This window comes from Maylandia zebra, linkage group LG17 (assembly GCF_041146795.1).
Source record: "Maylandia zebra isolate NMK-2024a linkage group LG17, Mzebra_GT3a, whole genome shotgun sequence".
Lineage (NCBI taxonomy): Eukaryota > Metazoa > Chordata > Actinopteri > Cichliformes > Cichlidae > Maylandia > Maylandia zebra.
Window position 1 is genome coordinate 34,452,149 of NC_135183.1, and position 13,699 is coordinate 34,465,847.

At 41.2% G+C, this 13,699-nt stretch overlaps 2 protein-coding genes across 5 annotated transcripts in view; both read left to right on the top strand.

The window, feature by feature from the left end:
• The first annotated feature begins 407 nt into the window (after positions 1-407).
• Positions 408-8,448, top strand: LOC101478779 (sodium- and chloride-dependent GABA transporter 2). The gene is made up of 15 exons (XM_004553956.3): positions 408-544; positions 692-880; positions 1,567-1,701; positions 2,494-2,634; positions 2,735-2,822; positions 2,914-3,046; positions 3,153-3,287; positions 3,984-4,087; positions 5,425-5,549; positions 5,665-5,777; positions 5,899-6,036; positions 6,960-7,062; positions 7,205-7,305; positions 7,432-7,602; positions 7,686-8,448. Exons 1-15 carry the CDS (start codon positions 538-540, stop codon positions 7,833-7,835), a joined length of 1,833 nt encoding a protein of 610 aa, XP_004554013.1. The 5' UTR covers positions 408-537; the 3' UTR covers positions 7,836-8,448.
• A 1,888-nt stretch (positions 8,449-10,336) lies between these two features.
• The window catches only part of usp15 (ubiquitin specific peptidase 15), a 28,856-nt gene continuing 25,493 nt past the window's right edge, over positions 10,337-13,699 (top strand). For 3 of the 4 annotated variants that reach the window (XM_004553954.4, XM_004553955.4, XM_014407331.4), the window contains exons 1-3: positions 10,337-10,450; positions 11,156-11,283; positions 11,567-11,697. In XM_004553954.4, the coding sequence (XP_004554011.1) occupies positions 10,362-10,450; positions 11,156-11,283; positions 11,567-11,697 (348 nt within the window). In that variant the 5' untranslated portion in view covers positions 10,337-10,361. Of the gene's footprint in view, positions 10,451-11,155; positions 11,284-11,566; positions 11,698-12,408; positions 12,523-13,699 lie in introns of those variants that run through there. The other variant, XM_012919826.4, reaches the window with a different exon arrangement.

Sequence of the window (13,699 nt, forward strand, 5' to 3'; positions counted from 1 at the left end):
GTTTTGTTATGCAGCCACATCTTCCACCACCTGCTGTATGTTGTGTCTTCAGACTCATCCACTGAGAAGACTTTTTGACCAAAATGCTAAACATAGATGAAAGGAGAAACAATGGTCTATCTGCTATATAGCAAAACATGTATTTCTTTCAGACCTTAGCACCGTATTTGTGGAAAACCTTCCATCAACTAGTTTAACTTTTAGAATGCATCTGTTGATGTAAACAAACATGTATGTTTGTTTCTTTAGACCTATGTAGCCAAAGTGCATTGCAACAAGAACATGAGTTATGGCTGACAGGTCAAATGTCATCCCCCTGGACTATTACATTGCATCTTATTTTAACAGTACAGACATGGTGGATGTTGTACTTTGCTTGGAAGGGACCCCATGCAGGGAAAGAGTGGAGGCTGGCCTTGGTTTAGCATTACAAAACCCCACCTCTCTGTCCAGCCACGTTAAATAGTCAAACCTTGGCCCCAGTCAAACTGAAACCTACAGATTCAGCTTCAAGCTCGTCACAAGAGTGACACCACAATGAAAGGTAAGTGCACATATATTTGAACTTGGTGCGCTCTACAGCTGGAACAGTTTGGTGTGCAGACACATCGGCTTCCAATTCAGGCGATATGGGTGTCAGCCATCGAGTTTCCATGGCCTACTGCAATCCTCGTGTACATCTGTTGTACAGGAGACTCTGTCAACGCCGGCCTCGCCAATTATACCAGCCATGCCAGTGACTTGCCACCCTCTGAAGTGAAGATGGAGGAGAGGGGTCAGTGGAGCAATAAGCTGGAGTTCGTTCTGTCAGTCGCCGGCTCCATCATCGGCCTGGGCAACATGTGGCGGTTCCCTTATCTGTGCTACAAGAACGGGGGAGGTGAGTGGGAAGATGAGCTAAGTAGAGAAGATAAAGAGTGCTCCTCTGCAGTTTTCCATCAACTAATTCATGCATGTCACTAATTTGTACAAAAGGTATGTTAAGCAAACACCTGAAGATCTTAGTATTATTCTGAAATTGATCAGATTCTGAAATTGATCTCTGTTCACTAATGGACTTAATGAGAGACAAAACTTGTTATCGCGAGTTGCAGACTTCATTCAAAGGCAAAATTCATCCTTAAATTGATTTGATGATAGAAGTAAAAACGGGTGCATTCAAAGTTTCTGAAAATCTGTTTGGAAAAACAGCTCTTCCTTCATTGGCTGCATGTTATGCTTGTTTGACTGCTAAATTAGATACCCATTTCTCTCTCTCTCTCTCGCCCTCCATGGGGTGGCGGGGTCAGAGTTTGGGAATGAGCGGGGTCAGACAGCTGTTGTTGCTCCTCGCTCACAGCAGCTGTTTCTGCAGAGAGGCAGAAAACTTGAACAAGCCACATGCCCTCGGCCTCTCTGCGGGCTTTCATGGTTTTATGTGGTCTCCTTTCCTTTTTATTTTTTTGTACTTTATTCCAAATCAGATTCAATATTAAAGGTGCAGACAGTAGAAATGCATTGCATTTGAACAGAGTATACCTTCAGTATAAACTCTAACCCTTAATCATTTGCTCTTTTTCAACTCAGGTGCATTCCTCATCCCTTACCTGATCTTCCTGTTTACTTGTGGTGTTCCCGTCTTCCTCCTGGAGGTAGCACTGGGCCAGTACACCAGTGAGGGAGGCATTACCTGCTGGAGAAAGATCAGTCCTTTGTTTGAAGGTAAGGAGGATTCAGGTAAATTTGGTTTTATCTGTATAGTGCCGTATCAGAATAGGAATCTCCTGAAGGCACGTTGTATTGTAAAGTAAAGAACTGCCAGTGTTAGCGAGAGACAACCCCCACTGATTCACAAACCTTCTATAAGAAAGCACTTGGTGATTGTGGGGAAGAAGAACTTCCTTTCAGTAGAACCAGGTTCAGGGAGGAGCATAAGAAGAGAAAAGAGACGTACATTCTTAGATTTTGACACAGAAGAGAGTAATCTGGAAAAAATAGCTTCATAGGGACTGAAAATGAAAATTGTCAGCGAATCACAGGAAGTCCCCCAGCAGCCTGAGCCTACAACGGCATACCTAATAGATGTTTGAGGGTCACCTGATCCAGCCCTAAGTATAATATAAGCTTCATCAAAGAAAGTTTTAAGCCTAATCTGAAAAGTAGAGAGGGTGTCTGCTTCCTGAACCCTGAGACTCTGTCTCCCATTCTATATTTAGAAACTCTACAAATCACAAGTAAGCCTTCAGTCCAAACCAGCATGCTTTACTGGGATAATATGGGACTATGAGGTCTTTATGATATGATGGTGTCTGATCTTTCATGACTTTGTACGTGAAAAAGAAGGATTATAAATTCAGTCTCAAATTTAAGCGGGCGATCTCTCTTCCTCATCTCCATTATTATTCTGTTTTGGAAGACCAACATCAGCCCTAAGCATACATATTTTTTCATATTCAGAATATACTAATTATAAAGGTGAATATTGTTACGTATATGTAAATATTATTTGTGCAGGTCTTGGCTATGGCACCCAAGTGATAGTGACTCTGCTGAACTTCTATTACATCATCGTTCTGGCTTGGGGGATTTTTTATCTGTCTTTCTCCTTCTCTTGGGACCTACCTTGGTCTTCCTGCAACAATACGTGGAATACAGGTAACACAACAAAGCTTCGTGAATGTTTCCTCTTAGAATGTATTTTTCCCCTTCTTATAGTGCAATGGTAAATAATTTCTATGTGGTTTTTCCCCTACAGAAAACTGTGTGGAGTTTCAGAGGAGAAACACCTCAACTGACCAAATGATCAACCCAAACACCACCTCTCCTGTCATTGAGTTCTGGGAGTGAGTTGTGGCACCCTCGATAAAAAGCAGATAGTGACTTAATGATTTAGATGGTTTGTCACTGGTGTGTTTTTTCCCCCCGTTTCAATAGGAGGAGAGCACTAAGGATTTCCCCAGGTATTGACCAAATGGGCTCGCTGAATGGGGACCTGGCCCTGTGTCTGTTCATCGCCTGGGTCATGTGCTACTTCTGCATCTGGAAGGGGGTGAAATCCACAGGAAAGGTGGGTGAGAGGGGGACTCAGAGGCAGCTCTGGGGTACGTGATGGATGTCATGTGGTGATTATTTTGGCATGTTTCCTGTTTGCACATATGCGTGTGTCGATATAGGTGGTCTACTTCACTGCGACCTTCCCCTACGTGATGCTGATTGTGCTGTTGATCAGAGGACTCACCCTTCCTGGCGCTGGAATCGGCATCCAGTTCTACCTTTACCCTGATTTGGGGCGACTGGCAGATCCACAGGTATGAAGATCATTTGCACAAAACTCACTTAGACCAGTCACAAAATTTTCAAAGAGTGACGTGAACCAAGAGCAGGTACCCCATGGTTCTCGGTTGGGGGGGAACTTGTTTCTGCTGGGTCCATCTGCTCTCCATGAAAGAGACAGGGACCGCGGGGATTAAATGCAAGGTCAAGACACCACTGGGACTGTAAACACAAGATCTACCAGGACTGAGCTGAAAGCAGACACAAAATCAGGCTTTCCCCCCTTTTTATGGAACAAGACCTTTTAAAGTGGCTTTTTAAGTGACCAAAAGAATCTTTAACTAAAATGTATGGGAGAAGTAGGATTTCTACAAGAATCTAGCTGATTTTGGGGCAAATAAGCAAACTTTTTAATTGTGTTTTTTCAGATTTACAGACCAAGTCCAAAAATAACTCCCTAAATAAATGCCCAATGGTGTTTCAAAACAGTTGCACGGCAAGTGTTGGTTGTTGAAATAGTGCAATATCATCTCAGTTTGCTATTTATGGAAGCATGGTTAATAAATGTTCAGCTAGAGCAAATCCAGTAACAGACATTTCACTTTTGCCCACCTGCTTTAGTCAGTGATGGCTGAATGTCTATGGAAAGATGTAGCACATCAATCCTCCTGGTCACACAGCACTGCATTTGAAATCTCTATATCTCTATATTCATATCTCTCCTGTGTTAGGTGTGGATGGATGCTGGCACTCAGATCTTCTTCTCCTATGCCATCTGTCTGGGGTCGCTGACTGCTCTGGGCAGTTACAATAAATATAATAATAACTGCTATAGGTATGTATGCAATGCAGTATCCATGTGCTTATTCAATTACACGCTTACATAGATTAAAGTCATTTCTCAAGATTATTTAAGCCAATAAGTTTCTCATTTTTGACATTTGTTTGTTTTTAGATTTTTTTAGTGCGAGTTGCCCAGTTTTAAATTAAAAGTTAAAATTACATACTTTTGTTGCACTCAAACCAACCAGCCAACCAAAGCATTTGAAAAACTGTGTGAGCCGTTTCACATACAGACTAATTACTTTCTACCGTATACATTTGCCAAACAAAACATTGTACAACTAGCAAACATTACCACTCCATTGAAGTTGGTGCACACTTCCGTCTGCAGTGAAAAAAGTAAGTTCCCATGTGAAACTGATAAATAACTTTCCATGTTATGTGGCATTTTTAAAATCACGTTTTATGTAGGTGGCTAGAAAACAGCCACATACACAACATGCCAAATAGCTCTTTCAAACTATATATGACAATTTAAGATTTGTACATGTATATGTTCAACATCTCCTCCCTCATTCACACATCATCCTTTTCCTCCTCTGCAGTCAGTGCTCTAACAAATAAAAACATGTATAAAATGTATATTTATTCTTGATATTTCCTCAATTACTTATTGTCAGCAGCTTAAACATGTGACCCTGATATCTCCAGACAGCTGACAACGAGCCAGCTAAACAGCAAAAACAGCTAGTTGTAAGCTAACATCATGCCAGCTAATGCTAGACTCCAGCGTCCTCAAAATCGCACTTTCCCTCTGATAAACACTTTGATTAAAGTTTCACATAGTATTTTTAAATTTTATTTTCTATGTTATACAATGTTAGATTCACTTCAAAGGTTTTACTCATGCTGGCTAACAGAGGCTAACAGCAACTCACAGCGGCAAAAACAGCAGCGCTTACTAACGGAAAAGTTCAAGATATCGCCAGCAACTCACCTCACTGTCACTGTCATCGGACAGAAGGGCGCATGGCTGGCTCAAATCATATCACATTCCTTGCACAAAGTTTTACAGCCCCGGACCCTGCCACCAGAATAGATAAGGCAAGTATCATAGCAGACCTCATCAAAAGATTGATATAATAATAAAATAATAAAAATTTTGAGTGAATTTTCCCTTTAAATAGTCTGAAGTTTCTTTTTAAGATTATATTCGAAGTAATTCTTAATATTTAGAAGAAGAAGCAGCTGGGGGTCGCCAAGGTGGGTAGACTCAATTAAAATCACTAACTCAAGCATCATCATCATCATCACCTCTTACTTTATAATTGCCTTTCCGAATCTGATGCTTAACTCCGCAGTAAAAGGACACTTAACATATTGTTGCAGAGACTGCCTGGCGCTGTGCTTTCTGAACAGTGGCACCAGCTTCATGGCAGGCTTTGCGATTTTCTCCATCCTGGGTTTCATGGCTTATGAGCAAAATGTTCCCATTTCAGAAGTGGCAGAATCTGGTGAGGCCTGATATCAAGCAAAATAGCAGTAATCCCATAGTGACACTAATTTGTTTTGATACTTAGGTTGGTTTGTGGTTGTTCAATTTAAGTTGTTTGTTTTGTCTCTGCACAGGCCCTGGCCTGGCATTCATAGCTTACCCTCGTGCTGTGTCCATGATGCCCTTGTCTCCCTTGTGGGCGGCCCTCTTCTTCATCATGATTGTTTTTCTAGGGCTGGACAGTCAGGTACAAAGCTATGCACCATTTTCAGATAACACGCTCCGCCACTTGGATGTTTTTTCTTTTTCATGATTGCTTTAGTGATGATCGCATTCCTATTAATGACTTTTCCCCTCTCCTACATCAGTTTGTGTGCGTGGAGAGCCTTGTGACGGCCATCGTCGACATGTACCCAGCCGTGTTCCGTCGAAAGTACCGCCGGGAGCTCTTCCTGTTAGGCGTGGTCCTGGTCTCCTTCCTCATGGGCCTCGTCATGCTTATGGAGGTAGGTGTCACACTCTGGGACTATAAACACACAGATTCACACAGCCAAAGATCAACAAGTACAGAAGTAAAATTGGCCTGTAGTGTGTAGTAAATGATTTCATACGAGTGTCTTTAAATTATTCTTTTTTTTTTTTAAAGCTGTGGTGTCATCCCTTGTTTCCTAACAGGAATGAATGCCTTTAGCAGCAGTTTGCTTGATCATGTGATGTTAAAGCTGTTGTCTCTCAACACATACTCTTAACAAATTGGGCAGTTGCTGGGGTGGAGGGATTGCGGCTGGTGGTGGGATGCTTTGTTCTGATTAAATAAACTCTTACTAGAATCCAACGTAGTTGACGTGGTTTCACCTCTGCACAGCTGGAAGCATGAATGCTCTGTAGAGGTGTCAACAAGTCCTCAGTTTGTAAGTACAAGCGCGTCAATGGTTTTGTGCGACCCTTCTCAGGTAAGTGACAAGCATTGTTATGCAATGCTCCCAATTTTAGGATGAGGGCTGAAATAGTCAACTTTTGGGCTTCAAGGTTTCAGGGTCTTTGTATAATAACAGCACTATACTATATAACAGTATTTTACTGTACAGTTTTCAAGCTACCATTCATTTTTAGATAAAGGAGACCTATTATGCTCATTTCCAGGTCTCTGTTTTTATTTTTGGATCTTATTAGAATAGTTTTGCAATAAGCCATCCTAACCTTAAACCCTTTAAACCAGCTTTCTTCTGATTGGCTGCCCCTTGTAAAAAGACAAAAACAAAGGGGTTCTGCAGGTGTGTGCAGCAAAAGCTATGTGTCTAAGATTACCATATTAGGGATATCTCCTTTCAGTGACATCATACGGAGCCAAGAGTATAAAAAACTGTCTAAAACTGTAACTGTAAGCTATATTTGTATGATTATACCTCTTTGGTTTGTATCTGTTTAGGGGGGCATGTATGTCTTTCAGCTCTTTGATTACTACGCAGCCAGCGGCATGTGTCTTCTCTTCATGTCCATCTTTGAGACAGTTTGCATTGCGTGGGTTTACGGTAAGCAAACAGAACTGCATGTAAGATTACAGCACAAGCTTTGACGAGTAATTCTGAGTGTTCACCCAAGTTACTGGCAGAAACCCAGCTGGGAGTTTTACACTGTGTCACGATGAGATGTGTCTAAATCGTGTTTTTCCAGGCGCTGATCGCTTTTATGATAACATTGAGGATATGATTGGTTACCGGCCAGGACCGTATATCAAGTGCTGTTGGTTGTTCTTCTCCCCTGCCACGTGCATTGTGAGTCTCAGTAAAGTAGATAAACTTCCAAAAATGACAATAAATGTTCTATTAGTGAAAAAAAAAGAGGAAATAAAGCAGGTTGATCCTCACTAGTTGCCGTACCCTGTTACCTTGTCTCTGCAGGGCACCTTTGCATTCTCCCTCATTAAATACACTCCTCTGAAGTACAACAATGAGTATGTGTACCCGTGGTGGGGATATGTGATCGGCTGGCTGCTTGCTCTCTCCTCCATGGTCTGCATTCCACTTTGGATGGTGTATAAGATCAGCACCACCCAGGGGACACTCAGAGAGGTATGCTGGTCATCCTGTCAGAGGAAAACATTTGTGCCCAACTGACGTGTTCCTGATTTTAATCTTTGTTTGCTCGTTCACAGCGCATCCAGTTGCTCATCAGACCATCTGACGACTTACCTAAAACCAAGAGGGAGCAGGAGAGGTTACTGGCTATCTTTGCTCCAGAGGTAGACACCACCAAGACTACAAATGGCTACTTCCCCGTCTCTGAGGCGGACTCCAACTTGTGAGGCTTCAGTGGTCTGTGGGATCCACTTACTTTAAAACATAACATACACGGTGGACTCAGGCGAAAGTAGTGGGTTGACGATTTTTGAGTGATAAATTAAGGCAGAAGAAATTAAAAAAGTATCCTGACATTTGAATTAAGAATTTTCAGAGTGGAAAGGAGTGTTTTTCAGGGACAAAAGTAATTTAGACAAACTTGTTCTTGAGTCTGTGAATCCATCGGTAAAGTTTATAAGTAACCCAATAAAAGCAAAGTCACGGGAGGAACAGGTGAATCATTGGATGTTCACACCTAACACTTAGAGAGCAACTTGTTAATGCTCCTTTATGTATCTGACAACACTGCATGGCTGTTTTGTCATATTTGTATCATATTGTTATGTTGTGATAAATAACTGCAGAGGTTTTCCTTTTGTATTTAGGGAAAATTAGATTATGCTTAACAGTAGACATAATAGGATGCAGAATAAATACATGGAAATGCAGAATACTGATATGGACTAATATGGCATATTAACTGTAGTTTCATTTTTTGTACTGTAACGTATAATGACTGTACAAAGAAACATTACTGTTGTAAGTGCGGATTAAAAAATCTTTGTATGTTGTCCTGAACCATTTTGCCTTTGCTCTCCGAAGGGGAACTTCCTAAGTCTGAAAAAATAATCCAAATTCGGGGACTTGGATGTTAAGCATGGCAGCTTTAAAGGGAAGGGGGGGGGGGGGAGTCGCATAGAGCCTTTTTCACAGCAGCCATTGTTCTTTTCTGCTTAGGCACAGACCTTTAACTAATGTGATCAGTAACGCCTGTGTTTACCTGCTATTTAAATGGAAACTCTGGTGGATTAAACACACTATTATGTTACTCAGGTTTACACCTATGGCACCTCATTCCTTGTGTACACTGGCTTGTAATACAACTGGATTTAAAACAGGTTGGTGCTTGTAGGTGAACACTTGTGACAATTGCACTAAAGGAGAGCAAACTCCTACTTCAAAGCTCACTTAAATGCTTGCTTGGTTCATTTCTCTAAAACATGTTGTTCAAGTTGGAACCTGCAGCAAAACACCACTTTGTCAGGTTTGAACAACAGACTGTATGTAAACGTAGGATGTAGTTAAAGCTGAAAAAGTGAAGCCACTGTGAAAGTGCCTTACAGCTACACTGGTTTTCATAGCTAGCAAGAGGAAGCAATAGTCACTGCTGAATACAACACGTAGTTCATTTTGAAAATTACGCTATTTTCAATTATGCTGTATAATAAGTTTTCAGTGTCTGTTGTCTGGTTTAACAAAACTTGATGGTTATGAGTTGAGTAACACCAAAGGTACATTCCAATCCAAACACTTGTGTACAATCTTTATATTAGAAAATGAATAAATACAAATGAATACATTTGGCTGATACAAAGGGACATGTCACATGTGCATATTGGGTTTTGAGAGTCTTCAACTTTAACTTTTTACAAATCCACAAATGCATGCAGCTTTCAAGTGCTAGTGGAAAACTGGAGCATCTGGGCTTCCTGTGTCTTTTGAACATGCCCCTGCTGCTACAAATGTAATTTTAAAAAAGAAAAATCAGTCCATAACTATCAAAAGTCTCCAATTTTATGAAAATGGAGAACACATCACGAACAAATCACATCAGGATTTTACTGATATGTTTTGGGTTTTTTCATATAGTCATGTTCTATAAAGTGATAAAGTATAACATCTGTGGACTTTGCAAGAGCTTAGCTTGTATAAAGTATTTTATTAAAGGTACCGGTTTAGTTTCAGTTACTTTCCAGAGTTGGATTACTGTTTACAGTTAGTTAAAAAAAAAAAAAAAAAAAAAAAAAAAAAAAAAAAAAATATATATATATATATATATATATATATATATATATATATATATATATATATATATATATATATATATATATATATATATATATTTTTTTTTTTTTTTTTTTTTTTTTCAGATTCAGATTTTTCTTTTGTCATTTGTCAGCTTTCCTAATGTACATTTTAAAGATATTCAACTACTTTCCAGCTTTGAAAACTCAAATCACTGAGCTTTCAGCATTCAGACCACATTTTCTTCAGGAACTTTATTCACTTGTTAATTGTTTTCCTTTTCCGGGTGTATGATATGTTATAGTGTGAGGTAACTGGCAGTTTATAAAACTCTGCTTTCACAGTACTTTTCCCAAAATTGCAATATTATAAATGGTTCAACTTTCAGATTCTTTATATTGGCCTCTTTGGTGATTTTCTCTTCTACAGTGTTCACGGAGGGTTAAAAAGTGTCACTTGTATTGTTTCCCCTCATCTTTATTTTTAAAGGCACAGTTTCTTTCTCAGCTGTAAGCCCGTGCATCCACAATGATGGAGCACTTTTGAAACATTTTCTAGAATAATTTTGCCACTGGGTGTCACGCTGCCACGGTGATGATTGGCTGCAGCAGCGGCGTCGCTCTCTACGTGCCTCTATGACGCGCCGCTTTTTTTCCCACCATGCACCGGGGAATGTCTAAGGAAAGATGGCGGAAGGAGGAGCGGCTGATCTGGATACCCAAAGAGGAGAGGTCGCGACACTGTTGAAAACACAACTAAGAAAGGGAGACACTTGGTAAGAATTGACTGTGATCTTTTCAAGGGCACTGCGTGGCTCTGGGCTGGGTCTGCTGAGCCTGTCAACCCCACGGAGGATGTGAGAGCAAAACGGCCGGGCCGTGTTGACAGTGAGCTCCGAGCTAGCTAACGGCTGCCTGTCAGCTTCATGTGTCAGCTTGGCAGGCTAGCGCTGGTTGAGCTCTCGCTAAGACTTAAAACAGTTAAACTAAATTTATATGCTGTATTTTGGTGTTTATATCCTTCACTTCCAAAAAACTGTGTCACATATTTTCTGTGGATGTGTAAGGAAGGCTACATGCCGTTTGAGTGATACAGATAGTTATCAGGCTATCAGCTAATTGGCTAGCTTGCCGATGATCCAAGCGGTTTGCCTGTCAGTGGGTTCATCCCCCGACTTCAGCAGGGCGGAGTCGAGAAAAAAAAAACACCTGTCAAAATCACAGAGCCAGCTGGCTAGGCTTGTAGCAATCTGAACTCAACACGGCGGCTAAAAGCTACTGTTACAACTGTCAGTCTGTGTAATGTATGCCTCCCAAAACCAGATTTGTTTCGGGTACTCACCACAAGGTAGCCTCAAGGTAACCTGGTTTATAGCCCAATAGTTTAATGCACCCCACCCCACCATCCCTTTTATATAACTCTTGTCTTTCACATCTTGCTTTTAGTAGAGATGTTGTAATCTTGATTGCTTTCTCTGCAGGTACCTAGTGGACAGTCACTGGTTCAAACAGTGGAAGAAATATGTGGGATTTGACAGCTGGGACAAATACCAGATGGGAGACCAGAATGTCTACCCAGGACCGGTTGATAACTCTGGTCTTCTCAAAGGTAAGTCAAGTAATAGTCCATCTCTTTATATCTCTATTTTATCCCTTCTAAAAGTATATGATAAATGTATGGGAAAGCAGTTTTTGGTAGGTTAGCTTCGTGGGCAAGTGACATACACGCACACAAAAACATTGTCTACTAACCAGAGAGTAGCCTTTCTTTGGAGGGGGGTCATAGAAAACTCTCCAGCTCACCTTGTTCTTTGTGTGTTATCAATAGTGTAAGTGTTGACCCACAGAATGTGCTTGTTTAACTGCACGTGTATGACCCTCCCTCCCTCTAGATGGGGATGTGCTCGCCATCAAGGAACACCTCATTGATGAGCTTGACTACATTCTGGTCCCAACAGAAGGCTGGAATAAACTCGTCAGCTGGTATGGACTCACAGAGGGTCAGGAGCCAATCGCGCGCAAGGTAAGGGTTCAGTTATTAGCATAAGATTATGAATGGATTTTTTAACATTTGTTCTGCTGCCAGCTCAGATTGTTTTCTCATATACAGAATCAGAAGGTTTAATGTGCACAGTGACTTGTGTTGGGGTAAAAGGGAGAACATTGTGCTAATAAGGCTGTTTGGGGAAAATCAGACATGCAGCACTTTTGGAAAAGGAACTTTGAACTTGTGTCACTGTTGCTGAACAGTGAATAGTATATGACTATGATGACAGATATTTAACAAAAAGAACTGCAAAGAATAGTTAACCATTACATTCATTTTTGATGTAATTTGGTTGGTCAGGTAGATTTACACAGATTTACTCTGTGTACTCTACACAGAATCTCAGAAGTAATAGTGAAAGACTGGGTGTTTACTTATCACAAAGAAAAAAAAACAGTTGCCTTTCATTCATTTCTTTTATGAATGAAACGCAGTATGTGTGCTTATTTTTTCCATATTAGCATGAGAGTATGTAAGGTTTGCTGGAGTAAAAAAAATGAAGAATGCTTATATGTTTGTGATTACAGTTGAATACTTGTGTGTGATGGCACTTTTGCTATCAAAGCAACTCTTCAAATCTCGCTAGTCATGGCATCATGGCTGCTGGAAGCACTTCCTCTTCCCTCTCCATATCTATCAGTCTGTCTCTTGTCTTCCCCCCCCCCCCCCTACATTGACCCTCCTCTTTTGCCATGTATGTCATGTGGCGTATCGGGTAGCTGCAAGGTTTCTATTTTCAGGCAACGTTCTGGATGACTGAAAAGCTACATGGAGCGATCTGCGAGACACAACATGAAGGAGGTTTTCTTCTTCTTTTTACCCTGTTGTTTCTATATTGTCAACTTGAGGGTGGGGATTATGCTGGGGGGAACTGTAGGATTGTAGTCATTGGTGTGACACTGTGGCTCCTTCCGCTTTCCACTTGTGGTTTGATTGCCAACAATGGTGGAGAGCTCCTGCGTCCTTGTTTTCCAAGCGGAGGAATGCCAGCTGAGGTCACACTAAGAGAAGCAGCGCGTAAGCTTTTCAAAGGAGTGCGAGGAGAGGCAAACCAGTATAGGAGAAGCGGCGTGGGTGGCCTAAATGGTTTTGGCTCGGCTTTGATTTGAGAAAATGTGTCAGAGCTTGGTGGTGAGTTGGACGTTGACTGAGCTCACAGATGGGTTGTGCGCTGAGGTGTACTAGCCCACCGAGAGCCTTGAGTAGGGGAGGGTTGTGGTGCTGAGAGAGTCTAAGCTGTGTGTGAAGGACTTTTGCAGTTTAGTAGCGTGAGTGTCTGTGTGCTGGAGGGGCTCAGGGGTGAAATAAATAGGCTGGGACCCCTCAGCTGTTTCCACGAGGTGCTGCTAATTTAGGCACTTCACCCTGACTGTGAAGTATCAGGACTCCAGATGAGTAGAGACCAGCGCAGCAGAACTTAGTGTGCTTTGTTATCCATTTTGTTAAGCATTTTCTAGCACGTTAAACTTAGGAGTTTTCTTTCAGTCTTGCAGGAATTTGATAAACATGAGATAAGGGTTGCATCATGATTATTTTTGCCAGCTTGGTGTCACGGTTTCTTTTTGGGTGCCTAAACTTCTGTCAAAGGTAAGCTCAGCCATGATAACAATTGGACAAACATCATACAGTCAAAGGCTTCTGCTGGCATGACTGAGCCAAGCTTGCATCTATGTTGGAATCTTAAACATTTAGTTTTTCATGTTTTACTTCTGTCTATTCAGCCTGACTTGTTACTGTTGTCTGTGGTGTAATGTAGTGCTACATTCCTGTTGGCTGATTAGTGGACGGTTAGATTGTGAGATTTTTACACAGTTAAATTTTATGTTCCGTTGTAAGTGCAAACGTTAGACTTCTCTAAGGCAATCATTTCTGAGTTATCTACACGGTTCTTTTACATTGATCTTTTTGTGTGGGACAGCCCAAAACCATACAGGGTTACTCATGAATTAGGCCCGTGTCCCTCATTCTTTGCGTAGTA

Excerpts from the sequence above, each read along its gene's own strand:
- LOC101478779 (XM_004553956.3), top strand. Across the intron at positions 881-1,566 it reads GTGCTACAAGAACGGGGGAG|GTGCATTCCTCATCCCTTAC; the intron begins GTGAGTGGGAAG and ends TTTTCAACTCAG. Across the intron at positions 1,702-2,493 it reads GATCAGTCCTTTGTTTGAAG|GTCTTGGCTATGGCACCCAA; the intron begins GTAAGGAGGATT and ends TTATTTGTGCAG.